This window comes from Cucumis sativus, chromosome 5 (genome assembly GCF_000004075.3).
Source record: "Cucumis sativus cultivar 9930 chromosome 5, Cucumber_9930_V3, whole genome shotgun sequence".
Classification (NCBI taxonomy): domain Eukaryota; kingdom Viridiplantae; phylum Streptophyta; class Magnoliopsida; order Cucurbitales; family Cucurbitaceae; genus Cucumis; species Cucumis sativus.
In genome coordinates, this window is record NC_026659.2 from 18,882,201 (window position 1) to 18,906,103 (window position 23,903).

At 34.4% G+C, this 23,903-nt stretch overlaps 2 protein-coding genes across 2 annotated transcripts; both read right to left on the reverse strand.

Moving 5' to 3' along the window:
* Positions 1-312: 312 nt before the first annotated feature.
* Positions 313-1,247, reverse strand: LOC101208219 (protein RSI-1-like). The gene is made up of 3 exons (XM_011657915.2): positions 1,167-1,247; positions 981-1,005; positions 313-652 (listed from the first exon to the last, which is right to left on the reverse strand). The coding sequence occupies exons 1-3, from the start codon at positions 1,245-1,247 to the stop codon at positions 471-473; spliced, it is 288 nt and encodes a 95-aa protein (XP_011656217.1). The 3' UTR covers positions 313-470.
* A 9,835-nt stretch (positions 1,248-11,082) lies between these two features.
* LOC101213271 (ADP-ribosylation factor-like protein 8c) lies at positions 11,083-20,183 on the reverse strand. The gene is made up of 6 exons (XM_004140252.3): positions 19,906-20,183; positions 18,058-18,139; positions 17,942-17,974; positions 17,653-17,774; positions 11,586-11,747; positions 11,083-11,485 (listed from the first exon to the last, which is right to left on the reverse strand). Exons 1-6 carry the CDS (start codon positions 19,941-19,943, stop codon positions 11,368-11,370), a joined length of 555 nt encoding a protein of 184 aa, XP_004140300.1. The 5' UTR covers positions 19,944-20,183; the 3' UTR covers positions 11,083-11,367.
* Between the last annotated feature and the right edge of the window lie 3,720 nt (positions 20,184-23,903).

The window sequence follows — 23,903 nt, forward strand, 5'->3', positions numbered from 1 at the left end:
TTTGGTCTATATATTTTAAGAGTGTTGAAAGACGAGGGAGTAACCCATTTTCTTCTTTCATTGAAATGAACATTAATAAAGGATCTAAATGAACATCTGAAACTATATGGACAAGAATGAACTAAAGCTATAAGTCTAGTACAGAATGTATATAAATCTTATAAATTCCATTCAATTGTTATTCTGGTGATTTCAAATACGAAAATGAAGTAGCTCTACTCATTGTGTGGTTAGTAATTGTCCTACTAGAGCATTAAAATACTTTTATGAGACATTAATTTTCAAGTTACTAATATGACCATCGATAATTGAAATATATAACGGTCAAATTTATTTGATCAGTTTTTCCTTTTTCTTTTTTTCTCTGATCTCCGACTATGACAAAGGATGAAAATAAAATCCACAAAGAAAGAAAAAAATGAAGCTAAAATCATGGTAGAGAAAAGAAAAGGTGTAATATTTTTTGGGCTCTAAGGGCATTTGGGACCTCCTTGCTGAGTTTTCCAGTTATTGTAGCATGGACATTCTTGCTTGTTTCCATATGTCCCTGAAGGCACACACAGACATTTTGCACAACATTTTTGGCAGAAGAACATGCATGGCTTCCTGTGCGTTGTCGCCGAGCATCGATAACTGCATTTCGGCTTGCAATCTGTTCTCCCAAAGTACTTAAAAGAGTGAGTTTGACACCACACATCATTCAAACGGTTTCACATTACTTATATATGTTGGTAAATTTGAGTCCTTGTGAAGACTAATAATTTCAAAAGAATATATCCATGAATAATATATCTATTCAAAAGAATATGCTTCACTTTAAAGTATTACTTCCAAAAGACATGCAAAGTGGTTCATTCTTGTTCGAGAAAAAAAAAAAAAAACTAATTCAACAATAGTATTATCATATATAAACATTATTCAAGGTTATTCCTTTTGATCAACAAAAGCAAAGGAAAAAAGAAAAGAATTATGATAAGTACCTGAAGGGCGTAAGTTTAAAGCACCCTGTTGAAATTAAAAAAAAAAAAAAAAAATTATTATTATATATATATCTAGAATTACTTAATAGAAAAAAATAACTTAAGGCCTACAATTTTATGCATTCAAAATACATTTGAAAAGGAAAAAATAGTAAAAGAAATAAAATGATAAGAACATATATATACCTCAGCCAAATGCAGATTAGAGATAGTGAGAAGAAAGAGGATGGAGAAGAGAAAGAAGGAATAGGTGAAAGAGGATGCCATTTTGTGGGTTATAATTATAATATTGTAAAAGTTTGAAATAGATTTGAGTGTCATGAGAGTGATTACTTATAGAAGTTTTGTGATTAAATTACATTCATATTTGTAACGACGTTAAAGACGATGAGTTTGGAGTCGCTTCAATTTAGGATTCAAAAGTGAGAGCGGTGAAAGCGGCGTGTTTGATGTCCGTTTCTTTTAATTTTCTATATGCCTTTTTCTCTTAACTCATTGCATTACTGTTGGAAACGTACCGGCCTTCCTTATAAATAACTCTCAAATAACATACTACCAATAATGGCTAGAGCTGTTACTAAACCCAACCAATAACCAAATTAAACTAATCCCTTTCATACACACTACCATTGCTTCACACGTTTTCTCTAAATTCAGAAACCAAGAAGGTTCAATTCAATACAAAAAAAAAATCAAACCGAACCATTGGATCGTTTGAATTGGTTTGATTTGCTACCTAATGTTAAAAACTCCACGTAAAAAGTTCATTTTGAGATGAAATCTCATGCTTTCTAATTTCAGTTGTGTGATATTTTGAACTCCACTTTGAAAATTGTATGTTAAAATAATTACATAATGGAAATTTTTACTTGGTTAATTTGTAATAAAGTTTTTCCAAAAGAGTTATGAATTTTCAGTTATGATTTTTCAAAGTGAAGTTAAGTTTATGGGTGAATAATCAGTTTCTGGGTAAGATAGAGGTTGGTTGAGTGACAAGCTTTGCTAGGTGAGATGTGTGTGTGTTGATGAAGAAAGAGGTTAGTGATGTGTTAGGCTTATGTTGAGCGTGCGACACTACCTGAATGCAAGGTAGACAACGTGCAAGGCGCACGTAGCCAAGGAGGCACACGACAAACTTTGCACAAGGGGGCATGTGAGATGCTCGACATGCAGCCAGGTGAGGCTCGCGAAGTGCCTGTGCGTGAGGTTAGCATGCCGCAAGGCTGGGCAAGCTCTACTCGCGTAACCAAGCGCTTGTCGCCCATGTATGGGCTCCAATTTGTGTCAATGAATGTTTTGGTCAATTTTGGTGTTTTGTTTGGAATTCCTAAGTTAATTTTTTGTATTTTCATGGTCAAAGAGAATTAAATGGATTTATTGATCATTATTTTAGGTCAAGAAGAGATCAGACAAATTATAGATCAAGGACCTAAAGCTTGTATGTAAAAGTTGAGAATTGAATTTACTAAGTGATTTTGAATCATGTTTGTTAAGCTAAGTATGATTTAAGTTAAATGTTTGAGCTATATGTTTAGTGAAATGTTTTCAAGTATGTGATTTTATTAAAATATTTATTCAAGTATGATTACTAAAGAATGTTTATGGCTTTTAAGAATAAATGAGTTTAATCGAGGCATAATTATGTTTTAAGGTTTCCTTAAATGCAAAAGGATTTTCAAAGGTTTGAAGCGTTGTTTTCAAAGCATTCATGTTTTATCTAATCCAAGATATCTCAAATAGCCCTTTGTGGTAGGTTAAGGGGCGTTAAGGAATTTAAGGTAAGGACACTTATCTTTAGGATTGGAGCTAGGGACGCTACCTCCGAGGACTAGGGATTGGGTATGCCCATCTCTGAGGTTTGGAGTTGGTATTAAGTTCATTCTATCACCTCCCAAAAGTAGATACTTGGGTTACTATTAGAAAATACAAGTGTTTGATTCATTATTTCTAAAACTTTTATCAAGCTAAAGTATTCATGTCATTGTTTTTGTTTACTGTTTAAAAGGTTTAGGAATTTGTTAAAAAATCTATCACTCACTAGGCTTGTTTAGCTCACACTCTTCAAAATATTTTTTACTTTTCAGGTAGAGATTGTATCCTTGAATCCTAAATTGCTACTATCTATTTGCTGAAGAATTTTATCTTATTATTGTATGTGTCTTACTGCTTGTTAGAATCTTGCTTTCTTCTTATGCAAAACTCAATCATAAATTCATCATGTTGGGTTCTAGTTATATGACTAATAGTGGGCGTCTAGGCTAGGATTATGTGATAAATGGTGCATCTTCTTCCTATACGTTGCTCCATGCATGATTAATATTTAGTACAAGTTTTCCTCACGTTTTTCCAAATGAAAGCGAAGCAAGAGGTTTCTTGGGTAAGTCAGGGTTGAACACATGGAATTTCTATCAGCTTAGTTATAATGCTTACTTTTCAACCAAGCGGTATAAATTCTATACAGTATGCGTATAAAACTATACCAATCTACTTATTTACACAGAGGATTCTGTAGAGGAATGGAAATGAATGATTATGGAATGCAAACTAACTTGAGTTAAGAGGGATAAACGAAAGTCTTAGTATTCTATGTTATTTAAGCTATGTGGTATGGCCTTGGAGCGATATAGATCACTTGACCATCTTATATTTAAGGTGGGAAACTTCTTGGTGCCCAAACATCATACTTGTTCTCCTTTCGGGACACAAATGGTAAAGATAAACCAAACGATATACATCTAGGCTTCCTTACTTATGAGCATCATATTTTACTTCCTATTTAAGATGAGCAACCTCTCGACGCGTAAACATCACACTTGTTTTCCTTTCAGCAAACAAATGATTGAAGTCAACATGCTAAAATGGAGTCTGTTTCCAAACTCCCTTTTGTGCGCATGCTTGGCTATGTCCTTGCTACCCGAGCAGTTGGTGACCAATACTGGCCAAACGATTGAGTTTAGCTCAGCTAAACATGATGAGATTTATAACTAGATAATTCTTATCAAGTACATAACATAAACTTAAACTACTTAAACACGTTAAAAAGATGGAAAGTAAAGAAATGGATAAGAGACAATTGATAAAAATGCACTGTATTGATAATGTAGACCTTTTGGCCATAAAATGAAGAACATTCATACAATACATCATAAAGTACAAAATGGAAAGAAAAGAAATGTATCAAGTTGCAGAATGCAATGATTTGCATTTCTTGGCTCTTTTACAAGTGAGAGGAAATGATGTGGAAACTTCTCTCTCTCTAATCACTCTCTAAGCTCTCACTCAAACATTGATTGGAGAAAGGACGGAGGAAGTATTACTACAACAAATGGTGAAAGACTCTAAAACTCGTCCTTCACTGGCCTCCTTAAGGGATGACCTTCTTCGTATATCTTCATGGTGGAGTTGGACTTCTTTTATAGGCATAGTTTAGACCAAAAAATTAAATGCTTATGCTGCAAATTCGTCCTTGCCTACGCTGCACAATTGTCCTTACCTACAAATGTCAGTGTAGAAAGTAGTTGTTTCTTGTCACATCAGCCCCCACAACCACTCTTGTCTTTTAGCTAATCATCTTGCATAGTGATGCGCTGGCATTTTGCCTTGCAACTTGTAAATTGCCAATCTTCTTCTCACTGAGTTAATGCACGATCCTCCCTTCATTTCCTCTTTACGCCATCATGCGTGGGATACATTTAAAAGCATAGTTAATTAGGCGTTAAGACTTATGTAAGGTGCATTTTCTTGATATTACAATTTTGAAATAAAAGCTATGCGTTTTGCCATTTATCTCGTGTTTTGACTCCATTGTTTTATCTAAAAGGATGCAATAACTTGTATTTCTACAAGTTAATTATCACTTGCTATTTTGTATCTACGTATAGTTAGTCTTTTAATTGTGTCAAACATAGGTTAAGGTTAGTTGAAGCTAGAGTTTGTTTCGTATAAACATAAGTTAAGATATGTTTGTATATAACTTATACGAGGTTTATTTAATAAAAAGGATTGCACTCGGCTTGTGTTTAAGTTATGCGTGTTAGCTTCCGCTTGCGTTTCATTTAGAAGTTAAAGGTTAAGGATCAACTGGTGTCGTTCAAAAGAGAAGTGATACCGATTGACTCACGTAGTTTCTTGAGTCAAAAGTAGGTGACTCGGGGGGGGGGGGGGGGGGGGGGGGAGGGTGACATTATGCATGATGGAATAATGGTAAATTTCTGTTGCGCATTAAGATTACTCCGTACACCCGCAATCCAGCAAAAAGATGTGGTAAATGCTTGAGTTGAGGAAAGGGTTCAAAGACATAACAAAACATGTAGATTGATTATGCGATATGATTTATGTGATGCATCATGCGAGATAGATTCCTATGTGAAATGAGCTATTATGAATAATTTGAAAAGAAATGATTTTTCGTATGATTTATAAATGTTGCTAATGAAAATGGGATTGTGTATATCTCTGAAAGGGTTCAGATGATTTGATTTGGACTTAATGTTTTTTTTTATTGAAACCTATAACTATTTATATCACATGGTTTAATGAAAAGATTTACAATGTGTCATGGTAAAACTTACTTATTATAAACCTGTTGGTGAAAAATCCCACTCATTAGACATTTTTGTCTAATCTTTCAAATGTTTTGTTTTATCCCCCCTTCCCCCCAAGTAGCGAAAATAGTCTGTCTGCCAAATTGAATGCCTACCATGCCATAATTGCGTCACATCAACATGTTAGTATTCCCAATTTGTTCGCATATCATGAAATGTCTTAAGCAAGATGATCAAGATATTGTTTTGTCACTTGTATATTTTAGTTTGAAGAAACTTTGTACTTGTATGGTTGTACTCTTTTATCAATATCAATGAAGTATTTGTGATTTCAATTGAATTCTCATCAAGCGTTTAGTTTGATGTGTGTTTCTTCTGCTTATTAGGCGTTCTGCGTACTATCTTGCTGATACACGTTGAATGTCTAGGCAGTCATGCCTCCACACGTATCGCACGAAGTGATCTTGGGGCGGGACATGACATAAACAAACTCCAATACAAGTCTTATACAAACATTTAACAAAACTCATAATTACAAGAAAATAGACTCCGACTCCTACCAACTCTAACTCCGACGTAATTAAGAGACCAAATATACATAATTTCAATACTAACAAGACACATACAAATGTAAAGACAAAAACCCTTCAACACACAGATAACAACGAATCAGGCTTCGAAAACACGACCTCTACCTAAAAAGTGGAAAACAATATTGAAAGTATGAGCTAAATGAGCTCAAGGAGGGATTAGGTTTAAATAACATTTCATAAACATTTAAGCAATAAGCATAAGTATATCATAAACACATTAGCTTGGCAAACATTTTAGAATTCAATACGTAGGTACTGATATTTTTTCATCTAGCTAGATGGCAGAGCTAATCAATACCAAATCCAAACCTTAGAGAAGGGCATCCCCAACTTTGTTCCTTAGAATTAGGCGTCCCTAACTCCATTACTCAAAACTAGAGGTACTTGACACTATTCCTCAGAGATGAGTGTCCTTACCTCCATAATGCCTCGTGATCTACCCTGCAGGGTTATTTTAAGATAACTTGGATTAGAGAGAACATTTATAAACCATAAGCTTTGCAAACAATATCTCAGTACGTTAAAGAATCTCTTGCATAAAGCAAAACATAAACCATAACCATATCTTTTAAATCTCATTTTTCCTTGACAGCCTTAAACACTTTTCAACAATCATGCTTGAACAAACACTTTAAGGAAATTACATGCTTTAGAATCATTCATAAACAAGGTAATTCAAGCATTTAACTAAAATCATACTTTAAATAATAGCTTTGAGATGACTTAATAAATTCATTTTTCACTCATAAATATAAGCTTACCTTCTTGGCCTATAAATTTTTTCGATCTCTCTTCTTGACCTAAAATAGTGGTAATTAAGTCTAATTAATTGTTCTTGATCATGAAAATATCAAAAATTAACTTAGAAATTCCAAAAATCACCAAAATGGCCCAAAAACACCCTTTGACATAAGCTAGCGCGCAGACATGGGCGACAACGAGGTTATAAGCTTTTGCAAGTGGTTTAAGGAAAACATACGGATAGATTGTGAGCACTACCCTTTTGAAGTTACTTATTTATAGTACATGCAACCCTCTTGACACCTTTTGCTTGTCATAAAAATGGTTTAAGCGTATAGTGGCCACCTGAAAAAAACTCAACCGACTTGCCTAAGTCAACCATAAGCCTCACCTAAACCTTAAACAAAATGTCCAAAACTTCACCACGCTAAGCTCTCTTGATTGGCTACATGCCCCTTCCTCTCACACAAGCCTTCTCGCACACCTAAAATCAGGTCGTCTAACCATCTTGCCTAGGTTTCCCTTCAATCACATTTAGGCCTTAACAGCCCTTCATGTGAGGCCCATGTCCGAACTAGAACGGTCATTTTGAAATAAGAGTGTGATTAAAAAGAATTTTGAAGGAGTTTTGAGAGTTTGTTTTGAGGAGTTGGCGTTCTAATGTAATGATTGAAGTGAGGAAACGTGGTGAGAACAAGTACGCATGCAAGTCTTGTAAATGCAAGAAGGGTTAGGTATTTGGCATTGTAACGCGAGGTGATGCTAGACAAGAAGATTTTAGCATTTCAAGAAAATGTCTGATTTTGATTTGACAAATGTTTACGTGTTAAGTTTAAGCTTAAGCATGACCCGATGAGTTGTAAGCTGACACGTGTAAAGTGTTAAGCATGAGTTGGTGAGCTAAAAGAAGCTCAAGGATAACTAATCTATTTTAAGATTAGTATAGATAAGATTGAAGGATTAAAGATAGTGTTGTTATTATGAGAATTTCCTAACTGTTGTGCTGCTTGCTAAGGAAGTACTAGACGAGAAGAAGAGAATTGAAGTTAGGCGTTCTGAAAGGAAGGAAACTAAGTATTTTGTGAGTGATTTTCTAAAAGAAAGAAGTGTTTTGAAAGCATTCTTTCTGAGTCTTGTATTGTATTTATGTTTAACGTATACTGTATTGTTGTTGATATTATTGTTTTTATTTGAAAAGAAAACTAATATAATGTTTATTGATTGATGATTATGATGCTTGTATGTGAGTAAATCATTAACCTTATTCCTATCAAAGAGCTAGCTATTATGTGGAAATAATGAAGTAAAAGAATTTGAGTTAACAACCTAAGCAACAAAAAAATGAATCAGGAAAATTCTCTAAAGGATACTTGTGAAATGAATCCCAGGTCTAGTGTAGGATGTTGGTGAAGTGAATCCTGGGTTATGAGGATTGATGTTGGTGAAATGAATTCCAGTTCTAGGCGTGAAAATGGTTCATGTTCTTGGTAGAAAGAAATAAGTAGAAGCTAATGTGTGATTTATATGTTTTATTAAAATAAGACGTTGAGAACCTGTTTTAGAAAATAAAAATGAATTTATGTGATTGCATTGTATTCCCCAAAAGGGATTTATAAAACTCATTCTCACTAAGTATTTGACTTATGGTTTAAGTTTTCCTTCCCCAAGTACTAGGCGTTGAGGCCAAGTAAAGAAGAGTAAGATGAGTTGCTATGCATTGAGGAGAGCAAGCTAGGCATTTAGCTGAAGAAGTGACACTAGACGTTGAAGGCCTAATGCTTATATTTTAAGCTTTATTGTAAAGAGAGCATGTTCATTGTATTATAGAACACATATTGTTAAGTTAATAAAGAGAAGTTTTTTGTGATAGCTTTTTACGATGTGTTTTTGTGTTGAGATTGTTGACTTAATTTCGTTGACTAGGCGTTCAAAGTGTTGTCTCACAAGGAGATACACATTAAGTATCTAGGCAAGTCACGTCCTACATGGTAGCGTGGAAGTGATCTTGAGGCGGGGCGTGACAACACTTCATGCCAGCCTTTCGTCTCCTAGAAGCAAATTGGTCACCCATGATGACACTCCTTTAGAGCTTTGCTCGCCTAAGCTAATCACACTTACCTTGGACGCCTAGCATTATCCTTAGTGGTTATTTGCCTTCAATTTGGCCGCCTACCCATGCCCATCTCACCTCACTTATAGACTTACCAAAATTTTCTCTTTTCAACTTAAAAGATTAAATCTCTTTAACCACTTTAGTTTGGCTTTCCTCCTTTCCAACAACCATAGCACATGCAATGACCCTCTTTAAGTATCTTTTTCAATCCCAACTTCAATTAAAAATGTAACCTTCCAAACTCTTAAAAGATCAAAGTTTTCCTAGGGTTCAGGGTTTACATTTTATGTCCTAAAACTCATAGTTAGTAAAGGTGATTCATTGACTGGTACTAATAAAATTATGTTTTTGTATGTTTCGACAGGTGTTATTGGTTATTTTGTTAGTTTTGTCTTAACAACCTTAAATCCAATGAACTGACCTCCTAAGTTGTTTTATGAGTCTTGAATTAACTATATGTAGACACATACAGGGATCAATGTTCAAATACAACATAAAGAGTTTGTAGTATAAGGATAGGGTTGGATACATTATCCTAATAACACTATGGATACAACCCACTTTGTATTTGATACAAACACGATGATCCAACGTGTTCATGTATGTGACATGTGTGTGAGGGTATCCTATGTAATGAGTTTGCATAAGACTGGACCACAAAATAGTAACCACTAGATGTAGCTTCGTTGACTAGTTAGGTTTCTATCTCAATAAGATGATCTAGGCAAGTTAATACTGATCCTGAGTCTATCCTACGTAGTGAGCTTGCATAAGACTATTCTTGAGGGATTGTCCTTTGATTTCTGCTATGAAAGTGCTCAGATTGTTGACTTAATAACCCTAATAGTTTGGGGATAAGACTGAGTGGGGATCCATACTATTACACAATATATAATTCACTTCTTCCCGACTTTAGGGTAAGTAGATGAATATTCCCTTAAATGGTGTCTTTGAGACTTAAGCAAATGACCCTACTCTTTCTATGGCACAAGAGAGTTTCTATTTATTGGTTAGAGAATAAACATGTTGTTCAAAGAAGAATACTAGTTTTTAAAAACTAAAAATCAACCTAGGGGTAAAACAATAATATGAACTAACTGGTATTACCAACACTTGTGAAAGACTAACTTCCTTTGATTGATTTATATGCATGGACAAAGAAATATTTTTTAGTGAGACGAGTTCAGTTGTGAGTCTTTAGTGAAGTATACAAACAATCAACAATCCTCTCTATAATACAAATCCTCGCATTTAATGAAAGAGAATGAGAATTTGTAGGCTTCCAAGCTTTCGTCTCCCATCCCGGCAATAAATTAAATTAATTAAAGAAATTCGAGTATCTGCGTCTTTTCTTTTTCTGTACAATGAATGTATTGTGACTGGAAAATTGAACTCGAAACTTCTTGTCCACATGTACATACTATTTAGAGGAAATTAGTGAAAATTTCTTCTTTTAAATCGACTTTGATTTTTAAAATATTGATCCATATACATAAAATTTAAATTTAATTAAAACATTAAGAATAATTAACCAATCATACTAATAAATAAAACATTTAAAAGAATTAAGAATGTTAAAAGGGGATTGTTGTTTTACAAAAACAATCTCTACCTTTTTCTCTTAATCTCTCATTATCTCAACTACAAAACAATTTTTTATTTCTTTGAATAAAATTCTTTCCTCTTTCACAGAATTCCCACAAACCATTTCCTGCCAGGAGAATAGTGAGAAAGATCTTTTAGAGGCGTCCACATACGTGAAAGACCTTCAAAAATAAGAATCCTTTAAAAGGAGAAAGACCTAGAAAAGAGTGAAGAAGTGTTCTTCAAATATATTTTCCTTTCCCCCTCTCATTATTCATTCATAATTTTCAACATTTTGATGCATGTTTTCTTTAATTTTGAGTTCTATATACAATTACAAATTGATAAATAAAATGGATACATTAATTATCCTGCAAATTGCAAATTCAAACACATACATTTAATATCTATACAATCAAATGACCCCTTAAAAATTATAGAAATGCACCTTTCAAAGTTACACTACTGGCAACCCCTTCTAATCAATTTCTACTCATTATTTCATAAGGTAAAGATGTTCAATGACATTTCCAACCATGGGAAATAACCAAGTGTTCGATGATTTTGATATGATAGAAAACTTTAGTTTAGAGACAAACCATAATGACAAAAGAATTACAGCACAAATTCGTTTTTTTCCTTCTTTTTTTGTTCTTTATAAAGGAAGAAGAACATGTTTGAATTACAATATATTTTTAAACAAACAAACATGAATAGCTAAACTTTATAAACTTCAAACCCTCTACATATTACAGCTAGCTTTGAACCTTCATCACACTTTAGCTAGAGAAAAAAACAAGGAATAAAACCAATCATCCTGCTGTTTTCGAGTGTTTGATAAGCCAATCGATCACCACATCAATGTTTATTGAATCTTTGCAAGAGATCATGTAGCAGCACACCTCTCTGTCACGAATCGTTTCAAGTTCTCTGAAGCAACAAACCGGAAAGATTATCATTAAAACTATATTTCAATATGAATGATCACAATAAGGTAACTAATATCCTCCATATAATATCCAAGACTCACAACAAATCGACCAGTGACTGCTTGGAAAGTGCTTCTGATTTGTCAATTTTGTTGCCCAGCACAAGCAAAGGAATTCCACTTAAAGAAGGTTTTGTTAAGAGCTCATGGAGCTCACTTTTTGATATGGGAACACTGTCTCTATCAGCAGAATCAACTACATACCTGACCTTGCACCCACAATATATACAAGGACAAAGGGTAAATAAATAACAAAGAAACCAAAAAGGAAATGTATCCAGATTTAGTTATTCGACTTTGATGGTTGTCTGTTAAGTATTTTAACTCTTAAACTTTTCAATGTAACTGAATTTTGATTGTGATTTTATATTGTTTTGTTGTTAACGCTATCGGGAAAAAAATTGATGTGATATGCTTATGAGAAAGATGATACTTGATCTAATACCAGAACCATAAGTCTGACAAATAACTCGATAGATATATAGACAGAGAAAATTCCATATACACTATTTCCTCTTTTTGAAGAGGAATCCTTTTTAAAGACCAAAACCCTATTTGATCAAGTTGTCAACTTAATTTAGCCATTTCTCGAAGTCAGACCAGTTAGTATTTAACCAATAAGTATGTCAAGTCACCAACTAGTGATGTTAGAAACTGATACCATACTCGAATATTCGCTTGAGATACAAGGCCTCACAAATTCAAAGAGTTTTATTATTTCTATATTTTTTAATTAATCCGAAAAATGTTCAAAACAAGAGCCATAGCAGCCCCCTGCAGATTGTATAGTTGCAGAGAACCTTTTTTCATGTCGAACGAAAAAATGTGGATTTGTTGGGTGTTGTTTGCTCAACTGTGCTTCTAACCATCAAACGAAATAATGTGAGCAATTCATTCTTCTGACCAGATAGATACTCAACTTCAACAGCAAGAGATTAATTCAATAGTGAAAAAAGTAACTTGGAATCTCTCAAAACTGAAAAAAAAAAATGATTTTCTACCATTTTTGAGGGCAGATAGTGGTAATAGGATAAAAGAAGAAGACAAGACACAAGGCATACCAGGAAAGCCCTAGTAACCACGATAAAAGCCTTTCTTATTACAAGGGAATAAAAGCCTTTCTTATTACAAGGGAAAATAGTATATATATAGACTACGATAAGCCGTAACAAGAAAGAAAGAAAACAAAACTAGGGTACAGTAAATTATGAAAATATCCTTGAGGCTATAAACATTCAACTAGCCCCTTATTTTCAACACTCACCCTCAAGTTGGAGTGTAGATGTCAGTTAGACCCAACTTGCTAACACAAGAGTCGACCTTTGCTTGAGTAATCCTTTTGTGAGAAGATCACCAATTTGTTGACTTGACGGAATTTACGGAATACAAATACCATCATTGTCAAGTTTCTCCTTTATAAAATGTCTATCAATCTCCACATGTTTCGTTCTACCATGTTAAATTGAGTTATTGGCTATGCTTATAACAATTTTATTATCACAGAAGAGTTTAATAGGTAACTCACAGTCATGGTGAAGATCAGACAACTTTCTGTAGCCAAATCTCTTCACAGATTCCCAAACTCATAGCTCCGTATTCAGCTTCAGCACTACACCTAGCAACAACACCCTGTTTTTTACTTTTCCAAGTAACAAGATTACCCACACCAAAGTACATTATCTAAAGTGAGCTTTCTGTCAGTAACTGATTTTTCCTAATTAGAGTCGGTATAAGCCTCAATACACTTTCTGTCAATTTTCCATAACATCAGACCTTTACTTGGAGTAGTTTTCAAATACCTCAGTATACGATTCACAAATTTCATGTGTTCTTCATAGGGTGCAGTGCTAAACTGACTCACAAAACTGACCGCATAAGAGATATCTAGTCTAGTATGGGATAGATAAATCAATTTTTCCACCAGACACTGATATTTCTCTTTATTAACAAGAACCTTTTCAAAAAAAATTCCCAATTTCACAGTTGAGTTCCATAGGGGTATCAGCAGGTCTGCATCCTGTCATACATGTTTCTTTCAAGAGGTCAAGTGTATACTTCCTTTGTGAAACTGATATTCCTTCACTTGATCTTGCCACCTCCATTCCAAGGAAGTACTTCAGATTCCCTAGGTCTTTTAATTTCAAACTCGTCACCCATCTTCTTTTTCAGCCGGGTAGTCTCAGCAATATCATCTCATGACAAGACAATGTCATCGACATACACAATCAACATAGCAATTTTCCAAGTTCAGACCTTTTTGTAAATGTGTGATCAAAATGTACCTGAGAGAAGCCTTGAGATTTAACAAAGGTGGTAAAATCTATCGAACCACACCCTGGGAGATTGTTTTGAACCATAAAGAGATTTCTGAAGCTTACAAACTTGTTGGTCAAACTGAACTTCAAAACCTAGAAGGAGGACTCATGTACACTTCTTCCAAATCAAGATTTAGGAAAGCATTCATTACATCAAATTGATGGAGAAGCCACTCTATTGACTTCAACAGACAAAGTCAATAGACAGAAAGACCTAACTATATTTAACTTTGCCACGGGAGAAAAGTCTCTGAATAATCTACCCCATAAGTTTGAGGATGCCCTTCTGCAATAAGCCTGGCCTTGTACCTATCTAAAGTCCCATCTGAATTGTACTTTAGAGTAAACACCCATTTGCATGCCACTGTCTTATACCCTTTAGGAACAGTGCAAAGATCTCATGTCTTATTCTTCTCAAGCACTCCCATTTCTTCCATGACAGCCTTCTTCCACTCAAAACTCTTAATAACTTTATGTATTTTCTTTGGTACTATTGCAGTATCGAGACTTGCAGTGAACGTCATGAACTTAGGCAATAGATTAATGTAAAACATGTAATTACACATAGAATGCTTCGTACAGGACCTAGTACCCTTTCTCAAGGCAATAGACATGTCAAGAGAAGGACCATAACTCCTTGGTTTGTCTGAGTCATCCGAGTTAGTCTCACCCACTTGTTTTTTTGCTAGAGTTTCTAGTAACCCTATTTACTTATGGAGCTATCATATTAGTCTTGTCCTCCTCAACCACAAACATATCATCATCAACACACAAGTTATTATTATCAAGTTCAATAGTACCTTGAGTTTGTATTGGTTCAAATTCATGGACAAGAGTTGGCGAAGCAATAGGGTGCACCATCACCTTTCTAAGATTCTTGTTGTAGTAAGTTATTCAAGAGACTTGGTCGGTGGATAGAATAGTTTCATGGAGGATGATTTCAAAACACTCCGTAGAAGCTATAGGAATCAAGGGAATAGGCTAGTTAACTTCTTCACTCACTCTTCCTCTGAAGAGGGCTCACAAGAAAAGATGGTTTGTTCTCAAGGAAGATCTATGGACACAAAATACTTTCGAGAAGGAGGATGGTAACACTTATAACCTCTTTAGTGTAGAGGATACTCCAAGGCAACATATGATTGAGCATAAAGAGGAAACTTAGTATGGTTAGGGTCATGACTATTAACAACCGCATAGAGGAATATCAGGAATGAAAGTGGGATAGGGTAGGACTACTTCAGATATTCAAGAGGTATTTGGAGGCGAAGGACGCTAAACGACATTCTATGCTATGCAAAACATAACTATGCTGTTTTGCACGAATACACACAACACAAGACAGAGAAGTGACATCCACTTTAGAAAATAAATGAGGAAACATATATTTCATATGTTGAAAATTTGGGTTGCCAAGAAGAAAGTGCGACAACATACGATCTTTCTTCTAAAGTTGAAAAATAAGATGACAATGAACTATCGTGTTGGGCAGTGCCAATCATCTTCCCCAAGCTTAAGTCCTGAAAAGAAACAGTATCAAGTGAGAATATAGCTTGACAATGTAGATCCCTGATTGACAATAAATTGTAAGATATCTTAGGTACATAGAGCACATTCTGTAAAGTGAGACAATCAAAAAGGAAAATATGACCCTTGCCCATGATAGGGACAAAGGACCCATATGCAATCCTAACTTTTCCATTGCCAGCATAGGTAAAATATGATATAAAATGTTCGAGGATCCAGCTAAATGGTCTGTAGCACTTGAATCAAGTATCCAGGGTTTCTTCCTAATGATGCTGGTAAGACTGAAGGATTGAGAGTTACCTGACTGTGCAATGGCTCCAAAAGAAGAAGTACCACGATCATCTTAATTCCCTGCCGGGGTTGAGCATTGTGAAGTTCCAAAAGATTCACTCATAAATGACCTATCAAAATTATGCTTGTCACCTGGCGAAAATTTTTCACCATTTAGTGGTTGACCATGTAACTTCCAACAATCGTTTTTCATAGGCCAAGGTTTCTTACAATGTTCACACACCAGGACAGGCTTCCCATTGCTTTTCACTGTCAAAACTGGAAGACTTCGCACTGAAGGCTATAGAATCAGTGTAGGAACAATCACAATGTTCATTGCACTTATGCAATTTCCCTCTGAACAAACCTCATAACACACCTCCATCAATGAAGGAATAGGCCTCTAGCCCAGTATACGACCATGAGCTAAACCAAGCTTGGAATTCAAGCCGGCAAGAAAATCATATATTCAATCAACTTCCTCAATTTTGGAGTACTAAACACCTCCACAAGAGCAGTACCAAACAATCTCTGGACAGATCCATTTCTTGCAAAATTAGGGACATTTTGTTAAAACATGAAGTGATAATGTCCCTTGCTTCCACTCGTGAATTTGCTTATGCAAAGTATAAAAGCGAGATGCATTCTACCTCTTTGAGTATAACTTTTGAATTGTATCCTATATGTCTCAAGCAGTAGCGATATACAACAAAGGTTTCCCAATTTGAGGTTCCATACTATTAATTAAGGCAAACTGAAGAATAGAGTCCTCCCCTTTCAAATTTGCTCTTGAGGGTCCCTTGGTCTAGGTCTCAGTACCTCTCCTATTAGATACCCAAATTTGTGATGCCCTACCAGAGTCATCTTAATGGATTGAGACCATAAGAAATAATTTCAGTCATTCAATTTCTCCCCTTCAATTAAACATGTGGAATTTCCCATGGAGCCAAATAAATAATTTGCAGTAGTTAAGGTAGGGAAAGAAGTTATCAGTTTCTCTGAATACATTGGTAAGATTGAAGGAGTGGTAGAATTCATGGAGGTGGAGTCTGGGTTTATGGAAGCACCTAGAGCTAACCTGAGAGCAACTATTTGTTTCTGAAAACTCATTTGGAGATTCTCCAACTGTTGTTGAACCATCGTTGGGGAAATGCCTCTTTAACCACCACAAGTAGATTTGCCTTTGTGGTGGACAGAAGACTCACCATTTTCCACCTTAGGATAATTGTCGGTAGTCGGATTAAAGATGTTCGTCGATCTGGTCAGAATGAAGGAGGTGTGGTTGCTAGTGGTTAAGAAATAGCCATGCAGTGGGAATTTGCTGGCTGCTGAAGGCCGATGGGCGACAAGGGAAGGTCGATCGGCTGGACTACTGACACTGGAGAGGTCCATGGTGGCGAAGGACGGATAGAGGGGTAGGGTCTGACAGTAGCACGGGCGGTGGAAGAAGGCACCAGAGGTATTGGTCAACAACGGCTTGAATAACTTTGGCAACTCTAGCCAAAGATCCAACAGCAGCAACAATAGCATCATCAACGATTATGGACTCTGTGATAGGGTTTTCCATCGATTGATTTTCATCAATGACGGCTAGCGTGTGTCGTCACCACGCTCCGATACCATATTGAAAATTAAGAAAATAAAACACAAGGTATACTTGAAAAAGACTAGTATAGGGACAAAAAATCACAACAGAAGTCTTTCTTGTCGTTTTCTAATAATGTAAAAGTTACAAGGGGAAGAGTATATGCTACAATAAGTCCTAACAAACAAGGAAATAAAACTAGGATATAGTAAATTACAAAAATACCCTTGAGGAACATTCAACTAACTCCTTATTTCCAACAATTATATCCAGATGCAGTGAATTATATGATTGTTTAAATTTTGATGAGTTCACGTGTTTAAATAAAAATAAATAATCAGCCATATAGTAAGCAAAAGTAACAAATATAGCTAAAATGGAACGAGGAAAAGGGTTAGAGACTTGGGATATTTACACAATTGCAGTCACGCCACGGCAATATCTCTCCCACATTGTACGGAATCTCCTCTGCCCTCCAAGGTCCCAAAGTTTAATTGTTACATTGCCCTTTGTAACTTTCCGCATGTTAAACCCAACCTGATAATCAGAATATGAAATGAAGATCATATGATACATTCAGTTGAATATGACCTCACTTGAACAGGATATTCTATAGGCACATCTCTATTGTTGAGTTCTAAAGAGACACGATACATTCAGTTGAATGAGTGTAGACAGCAAACTTGATAGGAAAACATACTCACAGTTGGAATCATATCCTCACTGTAACCCCCTGTCTGCAAAATTTGAAAGCCATCAGGGAACAAGAAGGCCATTCCCATACACAAAAAAACAGATGTGAAAAATTGCATTTTCTTACAGCAATAGAATTGACAAGAGATGTTTTCCCAGCATTCTGGAGTCCTACAAGTGAGAGCTCCATTTCCTGTTTGAAGAACAGGCTGAAGAACAAGCACTCAAGACGGTTAACTTGAAAAGAATTTCCAGAAATTTCAAGTAGTAGCAAGAAACAGCTTCCTTCAGATGTTTAACAATGTTAGGCATATGAAAAACTGAAATACCATGCATTAATGGATCCTCTATTCCTTTGAAACGTTTGTTTATGAATGAACTAAAAGGTTAATTCAAGAATGTAGCAACGGGAAATTCATGAGTCTCCAGAGCTAGCAAACTAAAGATCAAACTGGAGACGAGAGGACTTCTGTTTCTTCACAAGAAAGTTAAAACAATAAAGTCATGGTAATGGAAGGTAGAATAACATGATGACTTCGCTAAATCTTGGGATTCCATTACAAAACTGAAAGCCAACAACAGTGGAAAGGGCACTGAGAGAAGTATGGAAAAGAAGACAAAATATGCACATAAAAAAATTAAGCTATAAAACCTACAAACATATAGAAGTTGGGATCCAAGGCAGAAAACAACCAAAAATAATTGTAACGATTGCATTCTGTTGTTCTTCAAGATCACATGCAAAATAAGATCCTAGCTAGAGAACATCCGCCTAGAACAACATACTCAAACGTGTCTTCAACATTATAATTTAGGGGGTACCAAAGAATGGTTTCAAATGGTACGGAGAGACTATCAATATTATGGTCAGCCTCAAGAAAGAAAGGTATAGCCAGTATTTTTTGCGCCTAAATAACCTACCAAACTCCACGGAAATGTTAAATGAGTTCACTACTTGTTCTGTTGTTATTTCTGTTCTGATGTGGTAATATTAATATCAGACATTCTTTATGTTGTGAGTGGTTGACCTGTGGGCCCAAATAGTAAATAATGACGTACATGGACTAAGTTCGGACTATCATCACAAGGGATGCTATAGTTTTGATTGGAGAGTTCCTCCTCCACCTGCCTTTTAGTGCGAAGGGCTCTTTGTTTGTGGGGATGAGTGCTCTGTAATGGGTTCTTTGGGAGAGAAATATCAGAGTTTTCAGATGTGTCGAGAGACCCAAGTGAGATTTCATGTTTCTATCTGGGGTTCATTTTCAATGGCTTTTTGTAATTACTCATTAGACACCATTCCACTTGGTTGGAACCCCAATCTTTAGTGGGATTCTTGTAGGCTTGACTTTTTGTATGCCATTATATTTATCTTTTTTCAATGAACATAGTTATTAAACAAAAAATGAAAATTTGAATGTTTCGAGAGTGAATTCTACTTTTTTTTCTTTCTTTTGACATTTTTTTAAAAATAAAAGATAAAAAAGGAAACTTATTGGCATAAAAAAACTTAAACCTACAAGCAATCTGAACTTCAGAGTAAACGATATCAGTGACATCACAAAAACATGGTGATAAGTATAAGATCCGTAAGGGACTCAGTTGGCCAATTTTAACAAACAAATCTATAAATCTTGAACGGCCGGCGGGCTCAACTTGAAGGATTGAATATCCAAACATCAAATTAACATAATAATTCTCAATTGAAGACCCAAGGAACACCATAATATTGCATTTCTAATGAAACTTTACTATAGATGAATGTCACAGAAGCCCACTTTCGAATTTAAAATGAAAACGCAGCTTTCCCTACTCACCGACAATTCCTTCGTTCAACAAACTAATACCAACAAATCCCAAATAACTAAGTAAACTTATTCCTAATTTTTTCCCCGCCACCAAACAAACAGGATCAATAAATAATATAAAATCCCACAATTCAAGAACAAGAAAATTTTGGGGAAAGACAAAATGGTACCTCCTGAGCCAATTGAGGATGGAATCGAAGAAACCCATGTCCGGAAATGAATGAATGGAAGTATGAAGAACTCTTGATTACTGATCAACAAAAGGGAGCTGAAGAAATGGAAATTCTGGAAGTTTATTAAGAAGAAGAAGAAGAAATGTTCATAGACGAAAAGGATGAGTAATGGAGAAGAAGAGACAGAAACTTGAGCGACCCATTCTTCAAGGCAAACCTCGAGAGCCAAAATGTTCTATCCGTGTACTGTCCGCTTGTCCAAAGCTGATAATCCAAAGCAACACATTTTACTACAATTAAATTATAAATAACCAAGGGTCCAATTGCATTTCAAATACTTTGTCTTTTGTGATGTTTAATTTAATTTAAGTATTAAGAACTTTTATCTTTCTTTTTAGCAAATAAGCATATGATTTGGTTTTTGCTTCAGGAAAAAAAAGATGTAAGGCCTCGTGCCCACGATTCGGAATTTGAATTTCCAACGGTGAACCTACGGTCACTTCTTGTCGTTTGCCAGTTTATCTTTACCTCTATCTTTGCTTGAAAAATTAAACATAAAAAAGAGTGAGTATAAATTTATAGTCACTAAGAGACCCACTACTTAAGAGAGGGACATAAATGAATCGATATCACATCTAAATGAGAGAGATCCTGAGTTCCTGAGAACATGAAAGTCAGGTTAAGAAATACTTAAAATAATCAAAAGTTAATATTTATACCAACAAGGTGTACCTTCCTTTTCGTGGCTTGATCAAAGAAACTCCAAAGTTAAGAATTCTATGTTGGGTGACCTCTTAGGAATATTCCTGGGATACATGTTGGTGGGGACAAAACATGCTGAAAGAACTCATGTTAGTCTGTGGGGAGAACTTTCACTCTAATAAGCCTTTAAGAATAGTAAGGATGATGTTGTCAGATCACAGGGGAATGTTGGAGATCCGAATTTCGAATCCTGCGTATGGGGCGTTACAAATTAATGTTTTTTGTTTTATTGTTTAGTAAAAGCTTATTAATGGGTAAATATTTAAAGTACTATCTAACAACATTTTGAATCATAACCTAGGATAAATCTAATGCTTGATGTGACGAAATGTGATAGCAGTTTGTGGTAAGCCTCACATATGAGAAGGAAACACTGATCATATCTCATATGCAATAGACATCATCTCTTCAGTGATAAAAAGTTTACATGATATAACAAAGAGTATATGACAGACCATGTTGATACCTAACTTTGGATAGCCAAAGTGGTCTAGTTTTTAGGTGACAACAACGACAAATTTTTATTTCGAGAGAAGAACATAGCTTGCAAGATAAAAAAAAAAAAAAAAAATTGCTCACCATTGTGGTGTAGGTGATCGATGGAATTTGTCACCTAATTTTGAACACAATAAATTAACCGTTTTTACCTAATTTTGTAGTAGGGGTAGTATAAGTCAAACATATGGACCCTTCTAACTTCTCTATTAATCTGCTTATAACTACAAGACAATAAAGGAGATTTCATTTTGATTTGGTGCAAAAATAAAAAATAAAAAGACACATGTATTCCAAACAAAAGAAAATAGGAATACATCTCAAGGGCTCCCAAACGACTACTACAAAAGTGCTTTCCAATTGTTAAAACTCATCAAAAAGTTGTAATTACAAAATAATTTAGTGTAATTCGTACAACACCAAAATTGGTTGTATGTTGAACAAAAGCTCAAAAAGAAGAAAACTTATTTTTAAAAAAATCTACTAGGAAAAATCATAAAGTAAAAAAAGGTGGTCCAAAAAATTTTAGGAACCGTTAGGGCCAAAGATTATCTAGGATTATAATAACCACATTTTGCTACCGTAAATACTATTTAAAAGTCTCCAATTAGCTATAGTAAACACTATTTAAAATTTTCAATTTGCTACCGTTTTTACTATTTGACATTCATGATTTTTTTGTTACAACGTTTACTATTTACTTATCAAACTAAAATAGTTTACGGATCAAACACATACTATTATACCTCAAACTAAAATAAGTTATACTGAAAGGATAGAAGCTCTATGATAGCGAAAGATTTTACCGAACGAATATTCAATTTAATTTGAGGATCCCAAAATACTAATACATTGGCAAAAGTAATTAAGAAACTAATTTTCTTATTAAGACTTAAAGGGTTAAGCATGTTTTCTAATTATAAATTAGAGAAAGAAAAACTTACTTGTTTATGTCTCTGAATCTACAGGTGAATCTCCAAATTGGGACATCAGTCGAAGACCTTCCTATCCTCTGGAATGAGTCTGGTTTTGAGTTTGGTTTGTGAAAACCAATTGGGATGAGAAAAAGTTTAGGCGTAAACTATTTTCTTTTTCCAGAGAGCAAAAGTAATGATTTTTTTTCTTAATTAATGTGTTAAAGAAAACTGTTTTCTTCTAGATATTTATAACTCTTTTTTCTTCTTGGAGTAGGAAAATGAGTAGGAGAGAATCATGAGATTCTATTTATTTAAAAAATATTAAATTAATAGAAATTTCAAATCTACTAATTAATTGGTTAATAATTAATTAAATAATATTTCATTCAAATCTTATTTAATGAATATCTCTTTAATAGTTTATAAATTTATATTAATTAAATAAAATAAAATAAAACTAAACTATTAATTAATACTCTAAATAATTAATAGCTAAATTAAATATCTTATATTTAAGATAAACTAAAATGGGAATCATATTCAAATATAAGTTTCTCTTGTAAACAATATATTTTAATATGAATCCAATTCACACTAAATTAAGATTTGATCTTATTCAAATATTTTATATCTCATAAATTAATTTTGAATCATATCCAAAATTAAATTTATATTAAAAAGTTTGATAAACTTTATATTATAATGTTGATACATTAAACTAATTCCCATAGTAATTTTGAACATTTCAAATTACAACCAATATAAATAAATCTCACTACCTTTTACGAGCTAGGAACGGGACCTAATGGATCTGCAGATCAAAAGCTACAACGATTTTAGATTAACTGGCTAAACTCACTAACCATATTAATAAATATTTGTTAATTGTGTGTACACTTCACTAATGACTCACAACTGAACTCTCCTCACTGTAGATATAATTATGTGTCCACGGATATAGACCAATAACAGTAAGCTAGTCCTTCACGAGTGCTCGTAACACCAGCTGAGTTAAATTGTTGTTTTACCCCTAGGTTACCTCTAATCCTTAAATATTAGTGCTCCTTTAATGAACAACTTGTTTATGGTCCTAGTTACCAATAAATAGAAATCCCTCTTATGTCATAGAAAGGGTAGGGCCATTTGTTTAAGACTTTGGAGACATCATTTAAAGGAACACTCATCTACTTACCCTAAAGTAGGGAATGAGTGAATTTCATCTTGTGTAATTATGTTTCCAGCTCCCAACTCGGTCTTGTCCTCAAAATGATAAGCTTACTAAGTCGGCAATTTGGCCACTCTCACCCGTACAAATGAAAGGACAATCTCTCGCGAACAAGAGTTCATAATACATTCAGAATTAAGATTAAGTTACCTAGGTCATCCTAATGAAATAGAAACTTTTACTACTTAACGGAGTTACATCTGGTGGTTACTATTTTGCAGTCCAGTCTTATACAAACTCATTGCATAGGATACCATCACTCGTACGTCAACTACACGAACGTGTTGGATCATTGTGTTTGTATCAAATACAAAGTGAGTCCTATTCATAGTGTTATCAAGATAAGATACCCAACCTTATTCATATACTATAGACCCTTTAAGCTGATCTCGAACATTGATCTCTATATGTCTCTACATACTGTTCAGATTTCATTAAATAGCTTAGAATATTAGGTTATTGGATTTGGGTTATCAAGACAAAACTAATAATATAATCAATAAGAATTATTACAATAATCACATTATTAACAACGATCAATGAATTATATTTACAATCTACGAGTTTTAAGACATAAATCCTAACATAACCTTAAC

Excerpts from the sequence above, each read along its gene's own strand:
- LOC101213271 (XM_004140252.3), bottom strand. The coding sequence starts at position 19,943 with ATGGGTTTCTTCGATTCCATCCTCAATTGGCTCAGGAG. Across the intron at positions 18,140-19,905 it reads ATCCTCAATTGGCTCAGGAG|CCTGTTCTTCAAACAGGAAA; the intron begins GTACCATTTTGT and ends CTTGTTCTTCAG. Across the intron at positions 17,775-17,941 it reads GTGAGGATATGATTCCAACT|GTTGGGTTTAACATGCGGAA; the intron begins GTGAGTATGTTT and ends TCTGATTATCAG.
- LOC101208219 (XM_011657915.2), bottom strand. The coding sequence starts at position 1,247 with ATGGCATCCTCTTTCACCTATTCCTTCTTTCTCTTCTCCATCCTCTTT. Across the intron at positions 1,006-1,166 it reads CTAATCTGCATTTGGCTGAG|GGTGCTTTAAACTTACGCCC; the intron begins GTATATATATGT and ends TAATTTCAACAG. Across the intron at positions 653-980 it reads TTTAAACTTACGCCCTTCAG|ATTGCAAGCCGAAATGCAGT; the intron begins GTACTTATCATA and ends TTGGGAGAACAG.